The 25,075-nt window shown below is 42.7% G+C and overlaps 1 protein-coding gene across 1 annotated transcript; it reads right to left on the bottom strand.

Annotated features, from left to right (window-relative positions):
- Positions 1-935: 935 nt before the first annotated feature.
- Positions 936-24,635, bottom strand: pnp5b (purine nucleoside phosphorylase 5b). The gene is made up of 6 exons (XM_056292701.1): positions 24,436-24,635; positions 13,606-13,775; positions 13,370-13,473; positions 10,591-10,766; positions 9,843-10,033; positions 936-2,130 (listed from the first exon to the last, which is right to left on the bottom strand). Exons 1-6 carry the CDS (start codon positions 24,456-24,458, stop codon positions 1,919-1,921), a joined length of 876 nt encoding a protein of 291 aa, XP_056148676.1. The 5' UTR covers positions 24,459-24,635; the 3' UTR covers positions 936-1,918.
- Positions 24,636-25,075: the final 440 nt, after the last annotated feature.

Here is a 25,075-nt window from a genome sequence, read left to right as displayed (position 1 = left end):
AAACAAACCCAGAAGCCCTTTAACTGTGAGTGTTTTAACAGTGTTGAAATTTAAACTGCCCACATCAGATGTCATTCAGGCAGTCAGCTCTGTTATCGTTCTGTGCACCTTGCCAGCAAATACCCCCCCACTCTTTTCTCTAGTGGCCAGGTCTCCCTATCATCTCTGTAGTCGGTAGTGAAGTCACTGAAAGGTATGGCCGCACAGTGGTCCGCCCCCCCCCCCCCCAACACCACCAATTTGGGGAGGGCACCCACACCAAACATTACATCATCATGCCAAATGTTGTATTTTATCTTGACTTGATGTACTTATATTGCCTATAGGAGGAAAATTCACATACACAGATTGATGGTCTTACTCACAGATCCCCCCCCCCCCTTTTTTCCCCTCTCCAATTGTATCCGGCCAATTACCCCACTCTTCCGAGCCGTCCCGGTCGCTGCTCCACCCCTTCTGCCGATCTGGGGAGGGCTGCAGACTACCATGTCTCCTTCGATACATGTGGAGTCGCCAGCCGCTTCTTTTCACCTGACAGTGAGGAGTTTCACCAGGGGGATGCAGCGTGTGGGAGAACCACGCTACCCCCCCCCCGGACAGACGCCCCGACTGACCGGAGGCGCTAGTGCAGCAACCAGGACACATACTCACATCCAGCTTCCCACCCGCAAACACAGCCAATTGTGTCTGTAAGGACGCCCGACCAAGCTGGAGGTAACACGGGGTGTTGGTAGGCAACAAAATAGACCGCTACGCTACCCGGATGCCCCTTACTCATGGATTCTAAAACGAATGTTGCTGTACAGAAGACTGAACCCCAGGCCCTCTGGTTGACAACCACACTAAACCACTGGACCATCTTTCTGCCTGTGACAAGATAATTCTTCTTAATTCTCAACAACAGATGAACACAACTCAAAAGACCGCAACCATTTTCAACTCGGCTCGTTTTATTGGAAAACAGCATGTCATTCTAGATAAGGACAAATCTCTCTAATTTCTAAGTACAGTACCTACATCTGATATCAATGATTTATTACAGAAGAACCGTTTATTTCTTTTCAGTTTTAAGACATATCTCTGAAATATTGGAACAAATGGTACTTTTACTCTTTTACTGTTAATATGGAAACTGTGATCTATCCTCTGATGCACAATATCATATTATGGTAATTGGGCCGCAATCATGGCACCAACAATAATCCTTTTTTTAAAAAGACTCCTCTTTACATGTTCAAAACCTTAAAAATATATAAAAGCACAAGTGCTAATAAATAAATACATAAATACCTTTGAACATAATCACAAATTGGTTCCTTTCCCTCCAATGACTTAAACACCATGGCAATGTAACTGTTCAATAATGATAAATTGGTCCTCTGCTTTAACAAAAATAAAAAATAAAAAATGCATATTTCACTGGTTGGGTCATTTACTTTAGTACAGGATGCAAAATGAATGGAAATAATAATAGTATTCTTTTGACAGTTGAGTAAATAAAAACCAAATTAAAAACCAAACTGAAACGTCATATTTTTTATATGCACACTACGGATTTGTCAGAGATCAACTGCATTAAACTAGCATCAATCTGTACATCTCAACAAAACCTACCCTAGAAAAATGTAAACTTGGCAGAAAAGGCAATCCATATATTTAGTGGCATGGCTCTTGCAAACTAAAATGTAATGAGACTTAAGCCAATGGAAAATTAGTAATAAAAAGACTGTGTGCCCAAAATTAGGCACTAGTTAAAAGGTTTTAAAAAACAGGTTTTCTTTTTTAAACCCACTAATAAACTTTCAGAAATCCCTCTCCTGGTACAGCTGACCTGGAAGCAGCAACAGTAATTAAAATCATAAGCGTTGGCGTTGGGGATGTAACAGGTGTTGCTAACAGGAGATCCAGTCAACAAGAATTAGTTGCTCTTGTGTTCCATGCGAGCCACCATGGTGGTCACCAGCTTCTCCATTTGCACTGCCCTCAGTTTGCCTGTCTCCAGCACCTCTTCGTGATTGGCCTTCTCCCGGCTGTCGTAGTCCATGACCGCCTGATTGGATATCAGCGACAGGGCGAAGCATCGCATCCCACAATGGCGGGCAACGATTACCTCGTGCGCCGTGCTCATCCCTAGGAGATAGATGGTAAGAAGACGACATCTGTCATAGCAGTCATCAACATTTCTAAATGTTCTTATTTACATCCTATATTTTCATTTCAGTGGTGGACTGCAATATTTTGCAAAAAAATTAACTTAATTTAAATACACAAGAGCAAGAAAGTTAACAGTAGACATGAATAATGACATGTAAATGGAATTAAAATGGTAGTGTGAGCAATGATTTTGATTGTGAGATTATCTTAAAGTGAGGATTTCATTCACTACTACTCAACTTCTTAAGTTTCACAAACTCATCTTGTGACAAATATCTGTACTTCCTCTCACATGTTAGACAGCTGGACTGGCCTCAATACCGCATTTCCCCTTGAAATCTTTGGCTAATGAATTGGGGTAGTGTGATGTAGGTATGTTATCAACTGAGAGGACATTTCAAAAAATGTTCATGACTCACTAAGTTTTGTCATAACTAGGCTACAGTTGTAGTGCCACAGACTTCCATTAAACCATGTTTTCAAATAAGTAGTCTTGTTCTGTGATATGTCGGGGCCGTGCCTATAGGACTCTTTCGGGAAAAAAAAGGGTCCCATATTCCCTGTTTTCCCCTAAAAAGGTCCTATAATCCCGGTTGCAGTAGACACCGGGGAACATAGAACCCTCTTTTGGAAAAAGGGTCCTATATTCCCCGCTGTTTCCAGGGGAACATAGGAACTTTTTCCAAATAAAGGGTCCTATATTCCCCGCTATTGCCAATCGAGGAACAAACCGGGGAACTTAGAACCCTTTTTGCAAATTATTTCCTTAACATGTCCAAAATAATAAAAACTGGGGTCTGGCTGAGTTGTAGGCTACGACAATCTATTCCTCCGCTGATTAAATTAGGCCGCATTACCATTGTTGGCTGTTGTATATCGCAGGCCACCTTGAGTGCGTATCCAAATTCGGCCTAGAGGAGGCTGTAATTTGCTTTATTGTTATTTCTTACCAATATTTACTGCAGTAGGCCTAGTTAGTTGGCTCTCCGGCTCAGCATGGACAGTCGGCAATCAACGCAAGTTTGTCTTGCAGTAGGCCCGCCTACCAGTATAACCTAGCCATTTCCACCTTCGCTCAAAGTTCAATTTGCACAGCACTGGACACTTCAGCCACTTTCTTGTTACTTTGCAGTTCGTTTTCCATATTAAATCACTTGGCAGACGTTCTTTCAAAAAGACTTTAATGATGAACTTTTTAGGCAGAGAACTTAGACCAGGACTTGGAATTTAGGACCAGCACAAAGTATCCATCAATGGGGGCCGCCTACCTTACACAATAGGCTAATTGCCTAATAATAATAATATGTGCTTCTCAAAAAACTAAAGGCTTGTGGAGGTGCTAAACCAAAAAAATGAATCAAAGACGAACGTCAAAGGATGTAAGGTAACACTCACCAAATGGTAAAAAAATAACAGAGGCAGTCCTCTATTTCACCATTTTATTTAATAATAATAATTAAAATAAATAAATAAATAAATAATAACAACATTGTTTGGCATCAGTCATTAAGGTTTCTGAAGAAGACCACCCGGCCAAGTTAATGACTGATGCCAAACAATGAAATGGTAAAATAGAGAATTGTGTCTTTTTTTTTTCATTTGATGAGTGCTACCTTACATCCTTTGATGTTCTTCTTTAATAATAATATTAATAGTAATAGTAATAATATCAATAATAATAATAATAATAATAATAATGCACCATTTCTCAGTCAGGGGATGCACGTGTTCCCCAACATCGTGCACAATAATGTTAGCGTCCACGTCCTCCACTTCAAATCTATTTGTGATCAGTGGCACTCTACAGCTCCACCTCCAGCACCTCCATCTAATGGTGTCTTGATTGGTGCGGTGCTTCTGATATCTGAAGTTCTCATGTACCAACACTTTGCCCCCTCGATCACCATCCATAACTATCGCCATTGTTTGTCTTCTTGTAGGCTAGTAAGCACATGACAGTGAGTCCACGAGTTATCATCGATAACAACCGATTGTTGCAAGTTGGCAGGCGGTTTAGACATTGGTGAATTTTGATCATGTGGTTTAGAACGCCAGGAAACTTGCGTGCAGATGACCACACATCCACAAGTTTTAAATATTTCCAAACTCGAAATCATGTGTGCATTTGGCTATTTATAAATTATTTTTCGAGCAATATGTGTTTTGTGATTCAGCTCTAGCGTTGTTGATTAGCCTTTCATTCATATTTTGTCAAAAAGGCGTATTCATTACCCTAGGCCTATGTCCCGTTATTTCTGTAGCATACAGCATCTTAGAATCTTAAGAGACCAGGCAGATATTGTTATTGTAGAAGATTGAGTGGGAGACCATCAACTCTGACCTTGTCCTCTTACTAGAAGGTCAAAAGAGAACAGTTGAAAGAAAACTGGAGAACATGGGAGCCATCATTTACAGCTATGGCGTAGAGAAATTTGGAGTGAAGGAGAAGATACCCAGTAGGCAGAAAGACCCTTCAACCCAGCCCAAATCCAGGAGACAGCGGGAAATTGACAGGTTGGTGAAGGAGAGAAGACAACTGAGGAAGCAGTGGAGGAAGGCCACAGAGGGAGAGAGGGTTGGGCTTGACGCACTGCAGGCTGAAATAAAGCAGCATTTGACAAAGCTGCGAAGAGCAGAACACCTCAGACGACAGCATAAGAGGAAAGAACGGGCTAGGACTCGTTTCTACAGCAACCCTTACAGCTTTGTCAAGAGCCTTTTTGACAGCAAGAAAAATGGGAGCCTTAAGAGTCCCCATACGAGATCTGGAAGAGCACCTAAAGAAGACCTACTCTGATGTCCGGAGACATGAGCCAGTCACCATCCCGGATGACATGCCACCAATTCACCCACCTGACCACCATATGGACACAAGACCCCCCACATGGAGTGAGGTGGAGAGGACGGTAAAGCAGGCAAGATCGATGTCAGCTCCTGGGCCCAATGGTATTCAGTATAGACTCTATAAGAACACTCCTGGAGTCCTGAAATACCTCTGGAAGCTGATGAAAGTGGCATGGCAGAAAAGAGTCATACCCAGGGCATGGCGAAGAGCAGGAGGCATTCTGATCCCCAAGGAAAAGAACTCTTCCTGCATCAGCCAGTTGCGCCAGATCAGCCTTCTTAATGTAGAGGGAAAGATATTTTTTAGTGTGATTGCCCAAAGGCTCTCCACATTCCTGCAAAGAAACAACTTTGTTGATACATCAGTGCAGAAAGCCGGGATCCATGGCTTCTCAGGATGTCTGGAGCATGCTAATATCATCTGGCAGCAGATACAAGCTGCCAAGAAAGAACGGAGAGACCTGCACGTGGTTTTCTTAGACCTTGCCAACGCTTTTGGATCAGTTCCTCACAAGATCCTGTGGACGGCGTTTGATTTTTTCCATGTCCCCAAAAATATCACAGAGTTGGTCAAGACCTATTTTCAGGATCTCCAGTTCTGTGTCACAACACAGAACACCACCACCACTTGGCAACATCTGGAAATGGGCATTATGGCGGGCTGCACTATTTCCCCCCTGGCATTCATCATGGCAATGGAGCTCGTCATCCGTGCATCTCGATGGGTGGTGGGAGGCGAAAGGTCCAGGAATGGCCTGCGTTTTCCACCAATCCGGGCGTACATGGATGACTTGACCACCATAGCAACAACAAAACCATGCACCAGGCGCCTGCTGCAGAAACTCCAGGAGAACATCAAGTGGGCACGAATGGAGTTTAAACCAAGCAAATCTCGCAGCATCTCCATTGTCAAAGGCCAACTAGCAGATGAACGGTTCTGCATTAGTGATCAACCAATCCCCACGATCCGGGAGAAGCCCATCAAGAGCCTCGGACGGTGGTACAATGCAGACCTCAAAGACACCCAGCAACTGGAGCAACTTCGCCAGGATACAATCAGTGGCCTCAGGCAAATCAACAACACTGCACTGCCCGGGAAGTTGAAGCTTTGGTGCTTTCAGTTTGGGCTGCTACCCCGACTCATGTGGCCAATAACCATGTACGAAGTCTCACTATCTCATGCCAATCGCTTGGAGAGGCTAGTGAACTCGCAGGTGAGGAAGTGGCTTGGACTGCCAAGGTGCCTCAGCAGTGTTGGACTCTACAGCAATGGAGCCCTCGCACTGCCAATTTCCAGCCTGGTTGAGGAATTCAAGTGTGCCAAAGTGAGGCTGGACATGTCCCTCACAGAATCCCGAGACCCAATAGTGAGAGGAGTTGCTCCAACCCTAGCAACAGGGATGAAATGGACCCCAGCTGCAGCTGTACTGGAGGCGAAATCTGCCCTCCGCCACCGAGACGTAGTAGGCCATGTTCAACAAGGCAGAGGCGGCCTTGGCCTGGGAATAAAAACACCTACCTTGCAAAAGGCGACTACTACCGAACGGCGAACTATGGTGGTTGAGGAGGTCCGCCGACAGGAAGAAGCAGACAGATGTGCTAAAGCCGTAGCACAAGCCAAACAGGGTCGCTGGATGAGGTGGGAGGGTGTTGAAAAGAGGAAACTCACATGGAGTGAGCTCTGGAGCATGGAATCAAACAGGCTGAGTTTCATCATCAAGGCCACATATGATGTCCTGCCCTCTCCCATAAATCTAAATCTCTGGTTTGGAGAGAATCCATCTTGCTCCCTGTGTACAGCCCCAGCAACCCTCAAGCATATCTTGGTTGGCTGCAAGACCAGCCTTACCCAAGGCAGATACACCTGGCGACACAATCAGGTGCTCAGGTGCTTGGCAGCTGAACTCTATTGCAAGAGGGTTTCCATCAATGCCCAACCCTTCAACAACCAGGAAGGGCCCCGGCGGTTCCCAGCTTTCATTCGAGAGGGGGATAAACTGAAGGCCAACCCTTCACTTCCCAACTTGGGCTCACTAAACTCAGCCAGGGATTGGGAAATGCGAGTGGACTTAGGCCAGAAGCTCATCTTCCCGACAGAGATCGCAACAACCACCTTGCGACCAGACCTCGTCCTCTGGTCCAATTCTAACCGGCTCGCTTACATCATTGAGCTCACAGTCCCCTGGGAGGATGCAGTTGATGAAGCGTACGAGCGTAAGAAGCTGCGGTACGCCAACCTAGCAGCCGAAGCAGAGGACAGAGGCTGGAAGGTGAAGGTGCGCCCTGTGGAGGTGGGTTGTAGGGGCTTTGTTGCCAGCTCCACAGCAAAACTCCTGAGGGAACTAGGAGTCAGGGGGCAGGCCCACAGGAGAGTGATCAAAGAGCTAGCCAACACTGCTGAGAGGACTAGCCACTGGATCTGGCTCAAAAGGAGAGACGCCGTCTGGGCTGCCAGGGTGAACAGCTAACCACAGGTCACACACCCAGGACCGATCAACCTGTGGTGGGCCTGCCTCAGCGGAGGGTGTCTTGTGATAAAAGGCCGAAACACCCTGTGATGCTGAGGTACACAACTGATGATGTGTCCTGGTGGTGGCAATGTCACCTTGACAGACATCTCCAGTTTGATCTCCACTGAATCTGTTGCAGTGCAAACACTAGGGATTTTAACAACCAGTCCTTTTTTAAATCTATTGTTATTACCATGCTATATTAGCCTATTTTATAATTATAGATATTTCAATTATCCAATTTTTAGCATTTCTAATAAGGCTATATTGTTATTATTATCATCATCATCATCATTATTATTATTATTATTGTCATTATTATTATGTTATTATTATTATTACAATTATGATGCTTAAAGGGCCTTACTGAGCAGATGGTTTCTATCTAATATCTGTCAGATGCTTTTCCCAATAAGCTGGTGTGGTTATGATGGGAACGACGGCTTTCTAGGGAACATAGAAGAAGTGGGTCGGAATTGGCCTATTGTCGGTATCAGCCAGCTTACGCAGGAGTCTATCCCTGGTACAATGCGCTAGACCTCTGGGAGATGGACTGCTGAGGACGGAACACAACACCTATCCTCAGCTCCCAGCACTTCTCGCACAATGTGCTACTCATACGCTGAGTTGGCGGCACCCGGGATCGAATTCACGACCTTGCGATCCATAGGCGAGAGCTCTACCGACTGAGCTATGCCCGGGTACAATTGCCCAAGGAACATAGGCTTACTATATTACATTCAGACACAGACGAGCCAGCTCACTTACTCGGCGAGGCGCATTTTCCTTGATAAGTGACACATTTCATGCATAAATATCAGAGAACTACCAGGGTGGGTTATGCACCCAAATATAGGCTATAGCCTAATAAGTTGAAATTGGTTTAGTGTCGAAAGTTTCCACATACTTTAGCCAACCTGGACTTTGTGAATTCGTTTTTGTGATATAAAAATAGAAATCGTATGATTCATTGTCTTCTTAATAATCTGCCCTAAATAATGCATTATTGAAAATGCACTTTTTGCGCCAAACAGCGTCAAACCTGCTGACCGGGGAACATAGGACCTTTCTTTATAAAGAAAGGTCCCATGTTTCCCTGCACATACAAAACGGGGAACACAGGACCCTTTTGGGGAAAAGTGGGGAATATAGGGCCCTCTGTATACAAAAAGGTCCGACATTCCCTGGTCTCATACAAAGCGGGGAACATAGGACCCGGGGACTATAGGGAGGACCCCGATATGTCACCTTTCAATTCGAATATTTTTTTTTTTTTGGCATTTTCCGCCTTTATTTGATAACGATAGTCAAGCGAGAGACAAGAAAGGCAGGGGAGTGAGAAAGGGGATGACATGCAGCAAAGGGCCCGGGCTGGATTCGAAACCAGGCCGCTGCAGTAAGGACCCAACTGTATGTGGTACATGCTCCACCAGGTTAGCCACTGGGGTGCCCCCACTCATTTGAATATTTAACTGTGGGAAGCAATCTTTAGAGAAAACTAATACTTAATTTGAAACATGGCATTTTGTAGTCACTGCTTTGTAAGACATCCACCGTGGCCCGGCCAACACCAAAATACCAGACAGTGTGGGACATTTGCAATGTCAGTAGTGGTGAAACTCTCCTGCATGGATTTATTGAGACAAAGTCGCATTTTGTAGACAAAATAATCAACAGAGTGCTACAGATTATTCTTTTGAAAACCTGTTATATATAGTACAGTAAAATGAACTTCTGTTTCACATCCGTTTTCCTTTTCACCGAAAATTAAAACATTCCCTTTGACATTTCACTTAAAGTGGATTAGTGGGTGGGTATTCAGGATTAGTGGGCAGCTAGCCCACTATTGTCTATTGACACAATAAGTATGTTTGTTTGTGGGGTGTCTGGGTAGTGTGGTGGTCTATTCCGTTGCCTACCAACACAGATTGCCGGTTCGAATCCCCGTGCTACCTCTGGATTGGTCAGGCATCCCTAAAGACACAATAAGCCATCTCTACAGGTGGGAAGCCGGATGTGGGTATGTGTCCTGCTAGCTGCACTAGCGCCTCCTCTGGTCGGCCGGGGCGCCGGTGGGGAATAGGAGGAACTGGGGGGAATAGCGTGATCCTCCCACATGCTACATCTCCCTGGCAAAACTCCTCACTGTCAGGTGAAAAGAAGCGGCTGGCTACTCCACAGGTATCGGGGGAGGCATGTGGTAGTCTGCAGCCCTCCCCGGATCGGCAGAGGGGGTGGAGCAGCATCTGGGATTACTCAGAAGAGTGGGGTAATTGGCCAGGTACAGTTGAGGAGAAAAATGTGCCTGCTGTGTCTGTCTGCCCTCAAACTCACCGACAGCATCTGCTCCAAGTCTGTGCAGCATTTGACATTCAGCGATGGTCTCAAAAGAGGGCCCTCCAAGTACGACGTACACTCCCTCCCGTAGGAAGTCACTGAATCCCAGCTCTGCTCCAACATCATGCGCCAGCCTCACTAGCTCTCGGTCGTAGGCGTCAGACATGCAGGGAAACCGAACTCCGAACCTAAAGGCGGGGAAAACCACGTTGACTTCCCCATCATCTTGCTCTCACCCAGCATCTTGTTCCTCAATCATATCTGATTGGACACTGTGCTTTGTGAAAATTTACTTATTTCTATGACATTTACATTCAAAAATATGTTGGCGCTACTTAGTGCAAACAGTTCTTCGCAGTCGAGCAGATTTAAATAAGCAGTTGGTGGTTGTTTAAGGCGAGTACAGCACTGCTCTTTTCTGGGCTCATAGTCTCTCATTTGTGCTGGGAATTCAAAACAGCTCAAATTTCTGAACACAAACCCTCTTTTCCTCAACCCATCATTTCCACTGTCCCTGCATCATTCATGCATTTTCTCCTGTCACCTATCCAACCATTTCCTCACCCCCTCCATTCATTTCTCTGTTATTTCATCGTGTCATCCCCTTACCTACCGTGTGATGGCCTGGTGGCCTGTCCGGGGTGTCTCCCCACCAGCCGCCCGGTGGCTGCTTGGATGGGCTCCAGCATCCCACAAACCCTGTTGGGATGAGCGGCTTGAACAATGGATGGATGGATCCCCTTACCTTTCCTCGTTGGGGCCAGCCAGTGGGTTGATCCCAGCAAAGCCAGGCATGTTGATGTGGTCCTTGATGATCATGACATCTCCTACTTTATAGTCCTGGTTAAGGCCCCCAGCAGCATTGGTCAGGATCACCGTCTTCACACCCATCAGCTTGAAGACACGCATAGGCAGTGTGATCTTGAGAGATTACAAAGAAATTGTGGGAAAGATAGTGAAGTTGCAAACAAAACAACCACCTGTACTCCCAATAAAGACAATAAAAAGAAAGCCACTTTATTTTGTCAGTGTACAGTTGTTCGGTTACAATAAAATTTGTTCTCTGCATTTAACCCATCCTATCGTATAGCAGCAGTGGGCAGCTGCAGCACCCGGGTACCAACTCCACTTCTTCTTTCCATTGCCTTGCTCAGGGGCACAGACAGGAGTATTAACCCGAACATGCATGTCTTTTTTTTCTCTCTTGGATTTCCCTTTTTTTTCTCCCCAGTTGTATCAAGCCAATTACCCCACTCTTCCGAGCCATCCTTGGTTGCTTCCACCCCCTTTGCTGATCTGGGGAGGGCTGCAGACTAACACATGCTTCCTCTGATACATGTGGAGTCGCCAGCCGCTTTTCACCTGACAGTGAGGAGTTTTACCAGGGGGGACGTAGCATGTGGGAGGATCACGCTATTCCCCCCAGTTCCCCCACCCCCCGAACAGGCGCACCGACCGACCAGAGGAGGCGCTAGTGCAGCGGCCAGGACTCCTACCTACAGCTGGCTTCCCACCCGCAGACATGGCCAATTGTGTCTGTAGGGATGCCCAACCAAGCCGGAGGTAACACGGGGATTCGAACTGCCGATCCCCGTGTTGGTAGGCAACAGAATAGACCACCCTGCCACGTTACATGCATGTCTTTTTGATGGTGGAAGGGAACCCACGCAGACACAGGAAGAACATGCAATAATAATGATTATAACAGACAATACAAAAATATGAACCATAACAATTTAGATATTATTATTATTGATAATACATTGCATTTCATGCACTCCTTTATAGTTTTGAAAATGTGTTGATATTTAATGCAAAAGTGAACAAAAGTTAAAAAAGTCAACTGGGAAAGATCAGAAAAACGTAATATGTAATGGATATAAAATAGGTGAAAGCAGATCTTGTATAGTTGTCACACGAGCATTAGAAATATTAACTACGAGTTACGATAAACAAAGACCGCACAGGTTTCTTAAGAGATTAGCTATGTTGGCAAATGAAGACGTTTCCAGAATGCTATTTATTCAGAGGATATAGTTTCATTTGTTACAAGTACAAGCTTGTTCTGTCTGCCCACTATCCGCAATGACTTTGCTTCTTCATCTGCATTTGCCTGCTACAACGAGGGAATCAAAGGCCAAGCGCCATATTATTTTTCCCTGAGATAGTCCTCAGGTGACAGCAACCATAAAAATTATTGACTACAAAAGCGACCATGAATTGGATATTTGTGGATTAGCTGTCCTCTTAACATGTCTCACATGTCTTTTCTCTCTCTCTGAATGACGTCTTCTCCTTTCTCTTCTTCTGCGTGTGTGAGTGGTGTGATGCGAGTCTCCCTTGTGTGCATGTGCAGTCTGTCCTCCTCCCAGGTCTCCATGGTGATGGTGGGTGCCACCTGGACACTACTGCTGGGCATCCCCTTCATCACATTTTATTCTTATATATCTTATAAATCCATATAATTTTGTTATTCTGTGTCAATTTTTTATCCTTCTCTTTTTGTTGTTTTGTTTTGTCTACATGGTGATGGTGGTTGCGTGGCTCAGGTCCTGGGCTGTTCCGGTGGTGTCTGGACACTGCTTGGCATCCTCCTCATCCTTTTCTTCATATATTTTATAATTCTGTTATCCTCTTTCAATGCTGTATTCTGCAAATTGTGTAAACAACATCCATTGGACGTTGTCTGTCTTGGGAGTGAGATCCCTCCTCTGTTGCTCTCCCTGAGGTTTCTTCCTATTTCTTCACCCTGTTTAAGGTTTTTTTTTAGAGAGTTGTTCCTTATCCGATGCGAGTGTCTAAGGACAGGATGTTGTGTTGCTGTAAAGCCCACTGAGGCAAATTTGTAATTTGTGATATTGGGCTATACAAATAAAACTGACTTGACTTAACCACACCACCAATAGAAAGAACCAAAATGGACATTTGTAACTTTAAATTACCCACTGTGATGTCCTCCAAAAAGTACCATCATTTCTTTTAAAATTTGTGCTATCAACTACTTTGGAGAACTAGGAATTAAATTTTTCTGAGTGAATCTCTGTCTCTGGAACTAAATTTGCTGAAGCAACAACCTTTGGTATGGTTTGCAGGCACCACTTCTACAGCTCAAAGCCACAAGGACTTTTCGATGCCAACACCAGTTGTGGTGCTTAATTTGACAACTGTTCTGTTTTGATTTCAAAGCTCAAATGACAGGATGTTTCTTGATAGAGTAATTATTTTAATGATAAACCTCATACATGCCATTTGCTTCTCCCAACAGAACCAGCCCCCACTGAGTTGACCTCTTCTTAAGAATTATGAATTTTGAACGTTCAGTATTTTTCAATCCATTTTGACATCTTAAAAATACGAACACGCCAAAAACAAGTTCAACGTTGTATAATGCCCTTAATCTCACTTGGGTTTGCTGCTGTGCTGTGCCAATAGAACATCATGTTAGCACTGTTAAATAAGCTAAAGTAAACTATGGTGCTGCCCGATTCAGAGTTTTCAACATCCAAACCCAGATGGCTTCTCACCTTCTGGATGGGGTATCCCTCATAGAGGTGGAACCTGCCCTTCATGCACACACACTGCTTTCCTTGGAGTGTTCCAAACACCAGCCGGCCAGCGTGACCATGCACTGCAACACACACAGACACACGCACCAGTTAGCCAGAGCTGATTAGAAAGCACACACGCACACACACACACGCACACACACACACACATTTTGTAATAAAAACACATGCAAAGACTTGTTTACTGTGCATACCTGTGCTCTGCGGGAAGTTGGGGATGTCCTTGTATGAGAAGATCACTGGGTCTTTGAGCATTTCAGCTAGCCCCCCCAGACCTGAGCCACATACGATTGCCACCAAGGGGGTCATCTCCGTCTTGGACAAGAGCCAGTTGGCTGTGGCCCTACACTCGTCATAGCTGTACCTGGAGGTGGCAAGGAAAGGGGGGTGGGTGAGAGAGAAAGAGAGAAAATTAAAGAGGGTTGGGGTGTCCGGGTAGCGTAGCAGTCTATTCCGTTGCCTACCAACACAGGGATCACCAGTTCGAATCCCCGCACTACCTCCGGCTTGGTCGGGCGTCTCTACAGACACAATTGGCCGTGTCTGCGGGTGGGAAGCCAGATGTGGGTGTGTACCCTGGTTGCTGCACTAGCGCCTCGTCTGGTTGGTCGGGGCGCCTGTTCGGGGGGAAGGGGGAACTGGGGGGAATAGCATGATCCTGCCACACGCTATGTCTCCCTGGCGACACTTCTCATTGTCAGGTGAAAAGAAGCGGCTGGCGACTCCACATGTATTGGAGGAGGCATGTGGTAGTCTGCAGCCCTCCCGGATAGGCAGAAGGGGTGGAGCAGTGGCCGGGACAGCTCGGAAGAGTGGGATAATTGGCCAAGTACAGTTGGGGACACAAAAAAAAAGGGGGCGGGGAAAGAAAGGGTTGGGGTGAGACTGACAAGATAAAACGATGGAGAGACAGCTTTATACAGTGTGAGGGAGGTTGAACAGTCCAGATAAAGTTAACAGTTGCACTATTCAGGAAAAAAAAGAGGGAAAAATATTAGATGGCGATATGAGCCTTTGTTGATGGCAAAGAACTAAAGGTGTAAAATGGAATGGTGAGGACTTCACTGATGGCAGTGAACTGTTTAAGGACTCCATAGAACAATTAACTGATATGGCAACTTTTGTTTTGTTTTAAGGCCTGATAACCATACATTTAATTTACACAGTTGTTCAAAAAAATTTAATGGATTTAAATGAATGATGCTGACTATATTTTAGTTTTAGGTGATCTGATGCACTTACATTCTAGTGATTAAGTGCAATATTTTTTTTAACTTAACCTGTTCACAAAGTTAAATTGTTCTCCTTCTAAAGGATTCAGTTGTCTTTTAAAAATCCATCTATCCGCGGGATGCTGGAGACTATCCCAGCAATCATTGGGCGGCAGGTGGGGAGACATCCTGGAGGAAACCCACAGACACGAGGAGAACATGTAAACTCCACACAGAGGATGACCCCCAAGGTTGGAATACTCTGGGGCTCGAACCCATGACATTCTTGCTGTGAGGCGACCGCGCTAACCACTGTGCCACCGTGCTGCCCTCATTTGAAAATGTATCATTTTTTTAAATTTCAAAGTACACTAAACTTGACTATGTTTTTCTGATACATTGGTTTGACAACCGAATGAGGTGATGAACCACCATTTATTATTACTAATAATTATCATTATTATTCATAACTATCTACCTTTTTTCATTGGTGTAGTTGTATAGCTCCTGTGTTTTTTGTTTTACTGCAGAAAGGGATCGGAATTATTTAGAATTCTCATTTAACATTTTGTAAATGGAGTACTTGCCATATTCCAAGGGTCTCCCCATTATTGCATCTATTTTTATTTTATCCCATATTTTATCACCCTGTGGCGGCCTGTCAAGGGTGTCTCCCCACCTGACGCCTAATGACTGCTGGGATAGGCTCCAGCAGCCCCGTGAACCTGACAGCAGGATAAGCGGTTTGGATAATGGATGGATATACATCTTTTCTTCTTTTTTTTTTTTACTTTAACCTACTGTTCGCTGTTAATTTTTCTCCCTTCACCAACCTACAAAGACAAATTCCTTGTATGTTCTTGAACTTCGTGGCAATAAATATGATTCTGAGTTTTTTTACACAATACTAGTTGACTTCACTGACTTAGTTTATATTGGCAAGATGTAGCTGGCACATAATTTATTTTTTATGTGAGAAACCGATAGATAAGTACTTGCTTACTGTTAATACTTACTACCTAGGTGTTTTGTTTTTTTAATGTCTGTTTCAATGTTTTCAATTAATGCCAGGGGTATTAGGGATCTGCTAAAAAGAAAGGCCTCATTTCCTTACGGCCAAGGAAAAATGCTGATTTTTATTTTATTCAGGAAAGCCATGCTTGTCTAGAGGATGCTTTATTTTGGAAAAACCCAATGGGAACATGAAGCTTGGTTCTCTTTTGGTACTAATTGATCAGCAGGGGAAACGATTTTAAAAGGAAAGTTTGGTGGTCAAATATTGAGACAGGATACAGATAATTTAGGCCCGTGGATTATTTTAGTAGTTGAGATTAACCATACACAATTAATTCCCGTTAATAGCTATGTCACAAGCAACAAAATAAACAACTGCCTTATTTTTCAAGACATGGAAAGAAACATTTAATTGGCTCTAATCTAAATATCCTTCTGCTAAAATAATTTGGAGACAGAGGACGGGGGTGATTTTAATACAACTTTAAGTGAGGGGATCGAGCGCCTCCAAAAGACAAGATTGTATAATGTGAGTTAAAAAAAACATTGGGAATCTTGTCCATTTGGAGACATAAAAACCCAGATTCATGCATGTATACATGGAGCAATAAAGCTAAATCTCTCCAATTGCATATAGATTTTTGGTTAGTATCTGAGGAAACGGAGGACAAAATTGATTCAGTTAGTATTGAACCGTCTATTTTGACAGACAAGTGTATCTCTAAAAAAAAAAAAAAATTAATGGAAATGGCTCCAGAAAAGTCTCTTAGGGCTACTGGAAACTGAATAAGAAATTACTTGAAAATGAATTGCTTATAAACAGAAATCAGACAAATAGTTGGAAAGTATTGGACACAGGTATGTATTATGAATAAAGAAGAAAAGAAAGCCACTTTTATTTTTTCATTGTATTCTTATGACGAATTATATAGTTACAACAAATTTGTTCTCTGCATTTAACCCATCCTATTGTATAGGAGCAGTGGACAGCAGCAGTGCCCAGGGACCAAATCCAGTTTTTTCCATTACCTTGGTCAGGGGCACAGACAGGAGTATTAACCCTAACATGCATGTCTTTTTGATGGTGGGAGGAAACCGGAGCACCTGGAAGAAACCTACATAGATACGGGGGAGAACATGCAAGCTCCACACCGAAAGGACCTGGGGTTTGAACCCAGGACCTTCTTGCTGTGAGGCAACAGTACTAACCACTGGGTCACTGTGTCACCTATCTAAATAGAGATACTATTGGAACTTAATAAAATGTGAAATTAGGAAAGTGACAATTTAAATTGCTAAACTAAATTCCAAAATCAAACATGAAAAAGAAACCAACGTTATTAGGGAAATTATTAATCTGACAAAAGAAAACTGAGGTTTGTCTTGTCAGAATTTACTTCGATTTTCAGCACTGCAAAATCAATTAGCAAGCATATATGAGGAAAAGGCCAGGGGAGCATTTGTTAGGTAAAGATGTCAATGGATTGAAGGGAAAAAAGTGCTAAGTATTTCTTTAATTTGGAAAAGCGAAACAGTGAGACATCAGTATTTAAATTAATTATAAATAACATTCCTAATGACAGCCCATTAGAATTATCTTCTCATGTAGCCCAGTTCTATCCAACCCCTGTTTCTTTAATAAAGACTTTTTTTTGGTGGCATTTTCCACCTTTATTTGATAGCAACAGTAGAGAGACAGGAAAGGCATTGGGGCACCCCCTATAAACTGTTTCTTAGGGAATTTACAGCATAATGTCAGGAAAGTTGACAAGGATTTCATGAAGATATGTGATGACGCATTACGCTTACTTGGAATAACTGATCTTGTAAGAAACCTTAAAGATAACAAATCACCAGGCAATGATGGGTTAACGGGTGAGTTATGCAAAACATTCAGTACAGAACTAGCTCCTCTTCTGCTTGCCGTGTTTCGAGAATCAACTGAAACTAGTGAACTCCCAGCACCATTGAAACAAGGAGTAATTACACTTATTCCAAAACCCAATAAAGCTAAACTATATTTAGATAATTGGAGACCAATTAATTTATTAACTAGTGATGCCATATATCAGTAATAATGTCAGATTAGTAGTAGATTTGAGTGATTATAGTTACCTCATCCCTGATATGGCTTCATTTTATTTATTGATTTCTACAAGGCATTTGATTTGCCTTGAATTTACTTTTTTTGGTTTTGGCGTTTTTTTTTCTCTAAAAGCAATGCAGAACTTGTATAGTGGAGGTAACAGCTCAGTGAAGCCATCTCATGGAACCTCTCAAAGATTTACAAAGATTTAACATCAGTCAAGGTATTAGATAAGGATGCCCAATCACACCCTTTTTTATTTCTGTTAGTAACACAAGTAATGGCAATGCACATCTAGAAGAATAAATTCTTGGGCATTTCATTATTAGGGAAAGAATTAAAATTAAGTCAACTTGATGATGATACATTATTCTGAAATGATAAAAATGAGCTCAAAAACAAAGTGGCACGTATTGAAGACTTTAGTGTTGTCTTGGGTTTAAAAATTAATATTCGTAAATCTCTTATTTTCACATAAGGAATGCGATATGACAAATATACATGGAATTCCTGTTGTTTATTATATATTATTATAACAGCTAGGAATAATGTATGCAAAGATGAGCAACAAAGGAATAATTTGAATTTTAAAGAAATTTAAACACTGGTTAATGTGAGCGTTGTCTTTATTTGGGTTGGTACTATTATCCAAAGCGGAAGGAATATCCAGATCTGTATTGCTTTGTCACTTGTTCCACAAAATGTTATCAAGGACTTAGACAAGGTGCTTCACAATTTCATTTGGAGGAGTAAGTCTCATTATTTAAAAAAAAAAAAGAAGTACTTTGTAACTCCAAAGGCCATGGAGGTCTGGAAACTCTAGATTTTAGCTCTCTTAATAATGCATTTAAGTGGATTATTGAATACTTAAAAAATAAGGGTAGTATTTGGAATATTTTCCCCAATTACTTGTTTGATCATTGGTGGTATCAAATTCCTACTAAAATTTGACTTCTCTTTTTTATAATCCCTACTAAATTGGCAAATTTTCATCGGCAATCAATCACTGAGAGGGTCTAAGGAAAGGATGTTGCGTTGCTGCAAAGCCCACTGAGGCAAATCTGTAATTTGTGATACTGGGCTAGATAAATAAAATTGACTTGACAGCTTGGTTATTAGCTCACAAACATAACTCCCCCCCCATACTAGGTACTTCATATGAAACAATAAAGACATCCAATATAGAAATAGAATTATTTTCTATCACACATGATTTAATAATGGAATACTGACAGTTGGCCAATTACTTAATCGAAATGCTTATTTATTATCTCAAACAATTTCTTGATAAATTCAAAATACCTATAAAACCAAAGGAGTATGCTATCGTTTTCGATGCTATACCACAAAGAGTCCCTATACTTCTACTATATTGGTGAAATTAATATATTCAAAGAGAAGTGCTCTAATGAAAATATGGTAACACTTTCTATGAAGCTTGCCTCTATCATGCCCTATAAGCATCTATAACGCCCATACTTTCCTATAATGTGTCATCCTACAATGACTAACGGATGGCTGAAGACTAAAATAGCACTGAAGTCTCATTACGCAACTCTACAAAACTTCAGCAAAACAAGTTGGCTATGATGCATTATGACATCTGACAGATAAACAGGCTAATGATGACATTGTGGAAGTGCAGGAATGAGGAGATGGAGAGATCGAGTCGATTCAATTCCGTTTACTCACCACACACAACAACGATACAGCAAAATCCCTCGTGGCAACCAGCTAACCGCTAGGCTGCTGCAGACATGGCTCCCCGGAAACCCCAAGCAGTGCCTACGTCAGCGCTCTAAAATGCCTGCCTTAAAGGAGCAGCAGCCCCTGGTGAATCTACCCTCAAATGTGTATCACCACAACATATTTATAATGCATAAATCTGTTTTAAATTGACAATGTATCATAAAGGTGGTTATGAGGTGTTGTGAGGGTGTATACATGGTTATAATGAATCTTCCAATGACTTATAGCTACATTTATAGGGCGTTATAGATGCTTATAGGACGCTATAGATGCAAGCTTTATAGAAAGTGTTACTGAAAATATTAGAAAAACAGTTGTGTTACTGTCCCATCATCTAGATCAGGGGTCTCAAATGCAAAAAATTACCTGGGGGCCAACTTGACATGTGGTCTTATGAAGGAGGGTCGGTGCAATGGGGATGAAGAAAAAACTGTTTGACTATATAACCTTCACATCGTTTTTTATTATTATTTCACATTAGGTAAGCATGTACATAGTGTAGCCTGGCCTAGGCCTACATATTTAGCCTACTTCTTGCCAGAAACCTGGCACAGGTTAGGCACGTTTGCTTTCAGGGACTGGGCAGTGGACACCCTGGAGATATTCTTTGGTCAGTCTGGACCTATGCTTTGAGTTATTAAAGTTCATAGTTGAGAACAGTTTCTCACACAGATAAGTGCTGCCGAAAAGACACATGACCTGCCTGAACAGTGGACAATTGTGGGAATGTTTTGGGAAGCTCTCTGAGAAACTGTCAAAGTATCTTCTGTTTTCCTTGTGCCCATCTGAACTTTGCTTTGAGCTCACTGTTGCACTGCAAGTCTGTGAGCTCCATTTGAAATGTGCTTGGAGCACTGCCCACATCAAAGGAGATGGGGTCTGCAAATAACTGGAAAGTGGTGCTGTGAGCCTTAAAATAAAAAAGTGATGCTCAATCTCCTGTAGCATACTGTCAATTGCAGTCAAATTCTCATCAGCATTGACTCTGGCCTGGCACCATCATCAATAATTGACTGTGATGTTGGGAAGTGGACAAATCTTTTCTCTGTGAGCTGTGTTTTCCATAATCTGAGTTTCACAGAGAAGGATTTCACACTAGCAAATGCTACAGTGACAAGTTGGTCTGGTCCCTGCAGTTTTAAATTAAGAGTGTTAAGTGCCTGTGTGATGTCAACTAAGAAAGCTAAATCCACAAGTTATTTGGGATCATCAAGCTCAGGAAGATGTAGCCTTCCATCTTTCATGAATTCTCTGATCGCCTCCCTCAATTCAAAAAAACCTTTTCAGGACACTGCCCCTGCTTAACCAGCACACTTCTGTGAAGTTCAACACATCGCCATATGTTTCATCCATTTCCTCCAGAAATGCAAAGGACTGACGGTGTTATACACCTCTTGATCTGATGTAATTCATGCATTTCACAACAACAGTCATAACACTGCCAAATTTCAAGCATTTGCTGCAACGTGCCTGCTGGTGAATGATGCAGCGCAATGCAATTGCGGGATCTACATTCTCTTCCTCCAGCTTTCTTTGAATCAGTGCTACAAGCCCATTTTTTCTTTCCATCATTAACAGGGCACCATGTGTGGTGATTCCAGCCAATTTATTCCAGGGTAGACCAGCACCATCAATTGCATTGCATGGCACCTGAAATATATCTTTGGCTGTAGTCTTTCCCTGCATTGGATATAAAGTTGGCAGCTCTTCTGTTAACTCAATGGTCATTGATACACCTTACAAATATAGCGAGCTGAGCATTCTGATTTACATCTGTGCTTTCATCAAGTGCCAAAGAATAGTGCGTGAAATCTGTCTTTATGCATGCTCAATAATCCAGGTAAGAAAATCAAAGAAAGAAAGTTGAATCAGTTCATCTGGACACATTTACTGAGAGAAACATTTCATCACTCATCTAAATGACTTCTTCATGCAACTGTGTTGTTTATAAGGGTACCTGCAGTCAGCTGAGACTGAAGAAGTCACTTAGATGAGTGATGAAATATTTCTCTCAATAAATTTGTCCAGATGAACTGATTCAACTTTCTTTGAGTCCATGAAATCGTTTGCTTTAGTGCAAAACTGTCTGTAAATGTTGCCTGACAACTTGCTTATTATCCATTCTGCCATTGTATTTGGGCTGAGAATGACATTTCCAAATAAAGATGCCATCACCGGGGAAACAATATTTGCTATTTGCAGCATGCAGTCTCTCAGAAACTCTCCCTCCGTAAATTGCTTGCCAGCCTTTGCTATTGCCTTGCTTACCACATAGATAGGTTCAACAGCTGCATCACAGTCTTTTTTGGCTTTGTGAAAAAAGTTCTGCTGACAGGACACTTTTTTGAAAGTATGCTGCTTTTTTCTCCCTCTCCTCGCCTTTGAACTGATCATACTCCTCTGCATGTTTAGTAGTGTAATGTCACTTCAGATAGAAATCCTTCAGGATGGCTATATTTTCTTTGCAAATTAGACAGATCACGGACGCATTAAATTCAGTGAAGAAGTAGTCGCATGTCTATTTCTCTTGGAACTGTCGGTGCTCCTGGTCAACTTTTCTTTTGAAAGTGAAATTTTTACAAAACATCTGCAAGCAGTGACAACCATTTACATTATCAAGCTCAGGTGAGATATTTTGCAGTGGGCTAGCCTACTGGGTTTATGTACTCACGTTGTCTGGCTACAGTGTGTGTATGTGTGAGAAAGAGTGTGTGAGAGAGTGAGTACGTGAGTGAGAGAGAATGCTGCAAGTGACATTAGGCTACGTTCTCTGCAACTGGCCTCACAACTAATCTTAACTGAGTACTTAGAACTAGAAACACAGAAACGTTTAAAAAAACACGAAAGTAGCGTGCAAAATGGATGTGCAGGTCAGATTTCCTGATAAATCTAAAACATAGTGAGGGCCACACAAGTGCCTCACAGCTTGCGGGCCAGTACTTTGAGACCTCCGATCTAGATGGGTTTTGGTCTTCACTATTTAAAGACATACAGTGGGAGAGAGCATGATGGAAAATTTGTGATAAATACTGTATCAATGACGAGTGTCTTTCAAGATATTGCATAGAAATTATCCAGTAAAACATGTGTTAGAAAGATTCAAGTGTGATTTTGTGGACTAGGCAGAATATGTTTAAGCATGCTCAATAAACCAGGTAAGAAAATCAAAGAAAGTTGAATCAGTTCATCTGGAAACAACGTTATAGACAGAAATGTTTCATCACTCATTTAAGTGACCTCTTCAGTCTAAACTGACTGCAGGTGTTCCAACCTTTATAAACAATACAGATGCATAATGACTGAAAAACCAATGATCAGTTTCATATGCAAATAGGCGTGACCATTAACAAGAGTTTCAATGGCCATGTGTAGTATTCAAAGAGGATTTGGGAATGTTTGCAATCACAGCATTGTAAGATGGTGACAGGTGTACTCTTAGGCCCCCCCCCTCGGTTCAGGGACGGTCGGTACAGATGTGTCATTCCCTCTTCACATAGATGGCTTCTTTGACTCCCCGTTCGAACCAGCATTCCTCCCTATCAAGGATGTGCACATCCTCATCCTTGAACGAGTGGCCCACCCTCGGTTCAAATCGGTCCACCCCAAGGATCAGTAATTGGAAATTGGTCCAATCCAAGGATCGGGTCCCCCGGCACAAACACAGCGTAGTGTACGCTGGTAAGTGTCAGGAGGGTTGCCCTGACGTGTACATTGGGAAAACTAAACAGATGCTGGCTAAGAGAATGGTACAACACAGAAGAGCTAAAGTGTCAGCCCAGGACTCAGCAGTCTACCCCCATCTACAGGCCAGTGTGGCCACTCTTTCAAGTTTATGCATGCTCAATAATCCAGGTAAGAAAATCACAGAAAGCCGAATCAGTTCATCTGGACACAACGTTTAATTGAGAGAGAAACGTTTCATCACTCATCTAAGTGACCTCTTCAGTCATCTACGGTCAGTTTAGACTGAAGAGCTTACTTAGATAAGTGATGAAATGTTTCTGAATAAACGTTGTGTCCAGATGAACTGATTCCCATTTCTGTGCTATTATGTAAGGTTTTACGCACACGAGTATAAAGAAAGGTCTGCGTGCAAACACAAGAACACAAAACACTCAATGCCATATCGTGCAGCGAGGCATTTAAAACGGTCAAGGGGTGTCATTTGTGAAAACAATGTGGCATGGCACTTTTAAAACACGTATTTCTACTTTGACCAGTCCACACCTTTCTTTTTCTCTGAAAACCTGGGGGGGGGGGCGGATTACCCCTTTACTTCCTTCCCATATGTTGATGTAATTAATAACAGCCAATTTAATTGGCACCAGTTGCGTCCCCCGGGCAAAATAAAACCTTAGATTCATGCTACAAATAAGCATTGAGAAAGACTCACCGAATAAAAAGCCTACCATACATTTACGGTTGTGTAGTTACATGTTGTGTAGTTACATGTCCATCCCCTCCTCTTTGTCAATTAAAAAAAATAAAATGATTTGCATTGATAACGCGACCACCCACACGCCGGAAAAGTGTTATTTGTACAGGGTAAGCTCATGTACTGGAAGGTTTATAGAAGGCTGTGTTCCTCTGTATCTGGGGGCTCTTCCTTCCTTCCCGACCGCAGGACCACCTACTTCCACGTTCACATGAGCGTCAACAGTAAACAGTACGGTACCTACACCGTCAAAAACAATTTTTTTTCAAAAATCAGCGTCTATTCAGTCACATGTCGTTGAAGCGGTATGCTAGGCGGGGCGAGGCAGTCTAGTCACTGAAGCAAAAGTCAGACGCCTTTTAAGTAAACCCTTTTTTTCCTTCTTACATTTGACTCCGTTATAATTGTTCCTTTCGACTTGTCTGTCCGTCGAGGAGTCAGAGAGCGTCAACACGACTGTTAAAACTAGTGAATTTAAAACGCTTAAAGCAGTGAAACGTCGATGATGATGGTGGAAATGACAACTCACCCAGGCGCTGACTCGGGGAGCATGGTGAAAACGAAATTATTCGGTGAAATTTCAGCAAGCTGGAACACGTTACGATGATGTCCTTAAATCGAGGTCAGTGAGTACTGGAAGGATTCCGGTAACCCAAAGTTTCCGATCATAGGTAGAGAAGCAGCCTGAGAATGAGTCGCAGATATAAATATCCCCACGCCCTCCGCCACATCCCCTGTTCAGCGCAGGCTGTGTTGACTCTGATTGGTCAATGGCCGGATGTCGTTAGGATGCGGATATGATGTACACGCCTCCGATGGAATGTCGTGAGCATTACTTTTTTTTTCCACTGCGAGAAGCTGATGCAATGCCAAACTTATACGACCCCGATCAGTTTTTTTAAAAATCTACAACCGTAACAGAAAACCCCCCAAAATGAAACAACACATAGCTTACTCTCACATCTGAATACATATTATACATAGAACGAACAATACATGTTCAGGAGATACGCAAGGATATTGAACAATGGGCATATTTTACCCCTTCGAGATACTTGAATAAATGGTATCGATGCATTGTTTGAATTTATCGATCAAAACACTGAAGTGAGGCTTGTCAATCATCACACTTGAATGTGAACTTTGCGGTCATTTGTGTAGGAGTCAAG

Source organism: Lampris incognitus, chromosome 14, assembly GCF_029633865.1.
Source record: "Lampris incognitus isolate fLamInc1 chromosome 14, fLamInc1.hap2, whole genome shotgun sequence".
NCBI classification, from domain to species: Eukaryota; Metazoa; Chordata; class Actinopteri; order Lampriformes; family Lampridae; genus Lampris; species Lampris incognitus.
Note: the sequence above shows the minus strand (reverse complement) of the source record. Positions and strands in the feature narration are given on the sequence as shown.

Excerpts from the sequence above, each read along its gene's own strand:
- pnp5b (XM_056292701.1), bottom strand. The coding sequence starts at position 24,458 with ATGCTCCCCGAGTCAGCGCCTGG. Across the intron at positions 13,776-24,435 it reads CTCCCCGAGTCAGCGCCTGG|GTACAGCTATGACGAGTGTA; the intron begins GTGAGTTGTCAT and ends TGCCACCTCCAG. Across the intron at positions 10,034-10,590 it reads GCTGGCCCCAACGAGGAAAG|GTTCGGAGTTCGGTTTCCCT; the intron begins GTAAGGGGATCC and ends CCCCGCCTTTAG.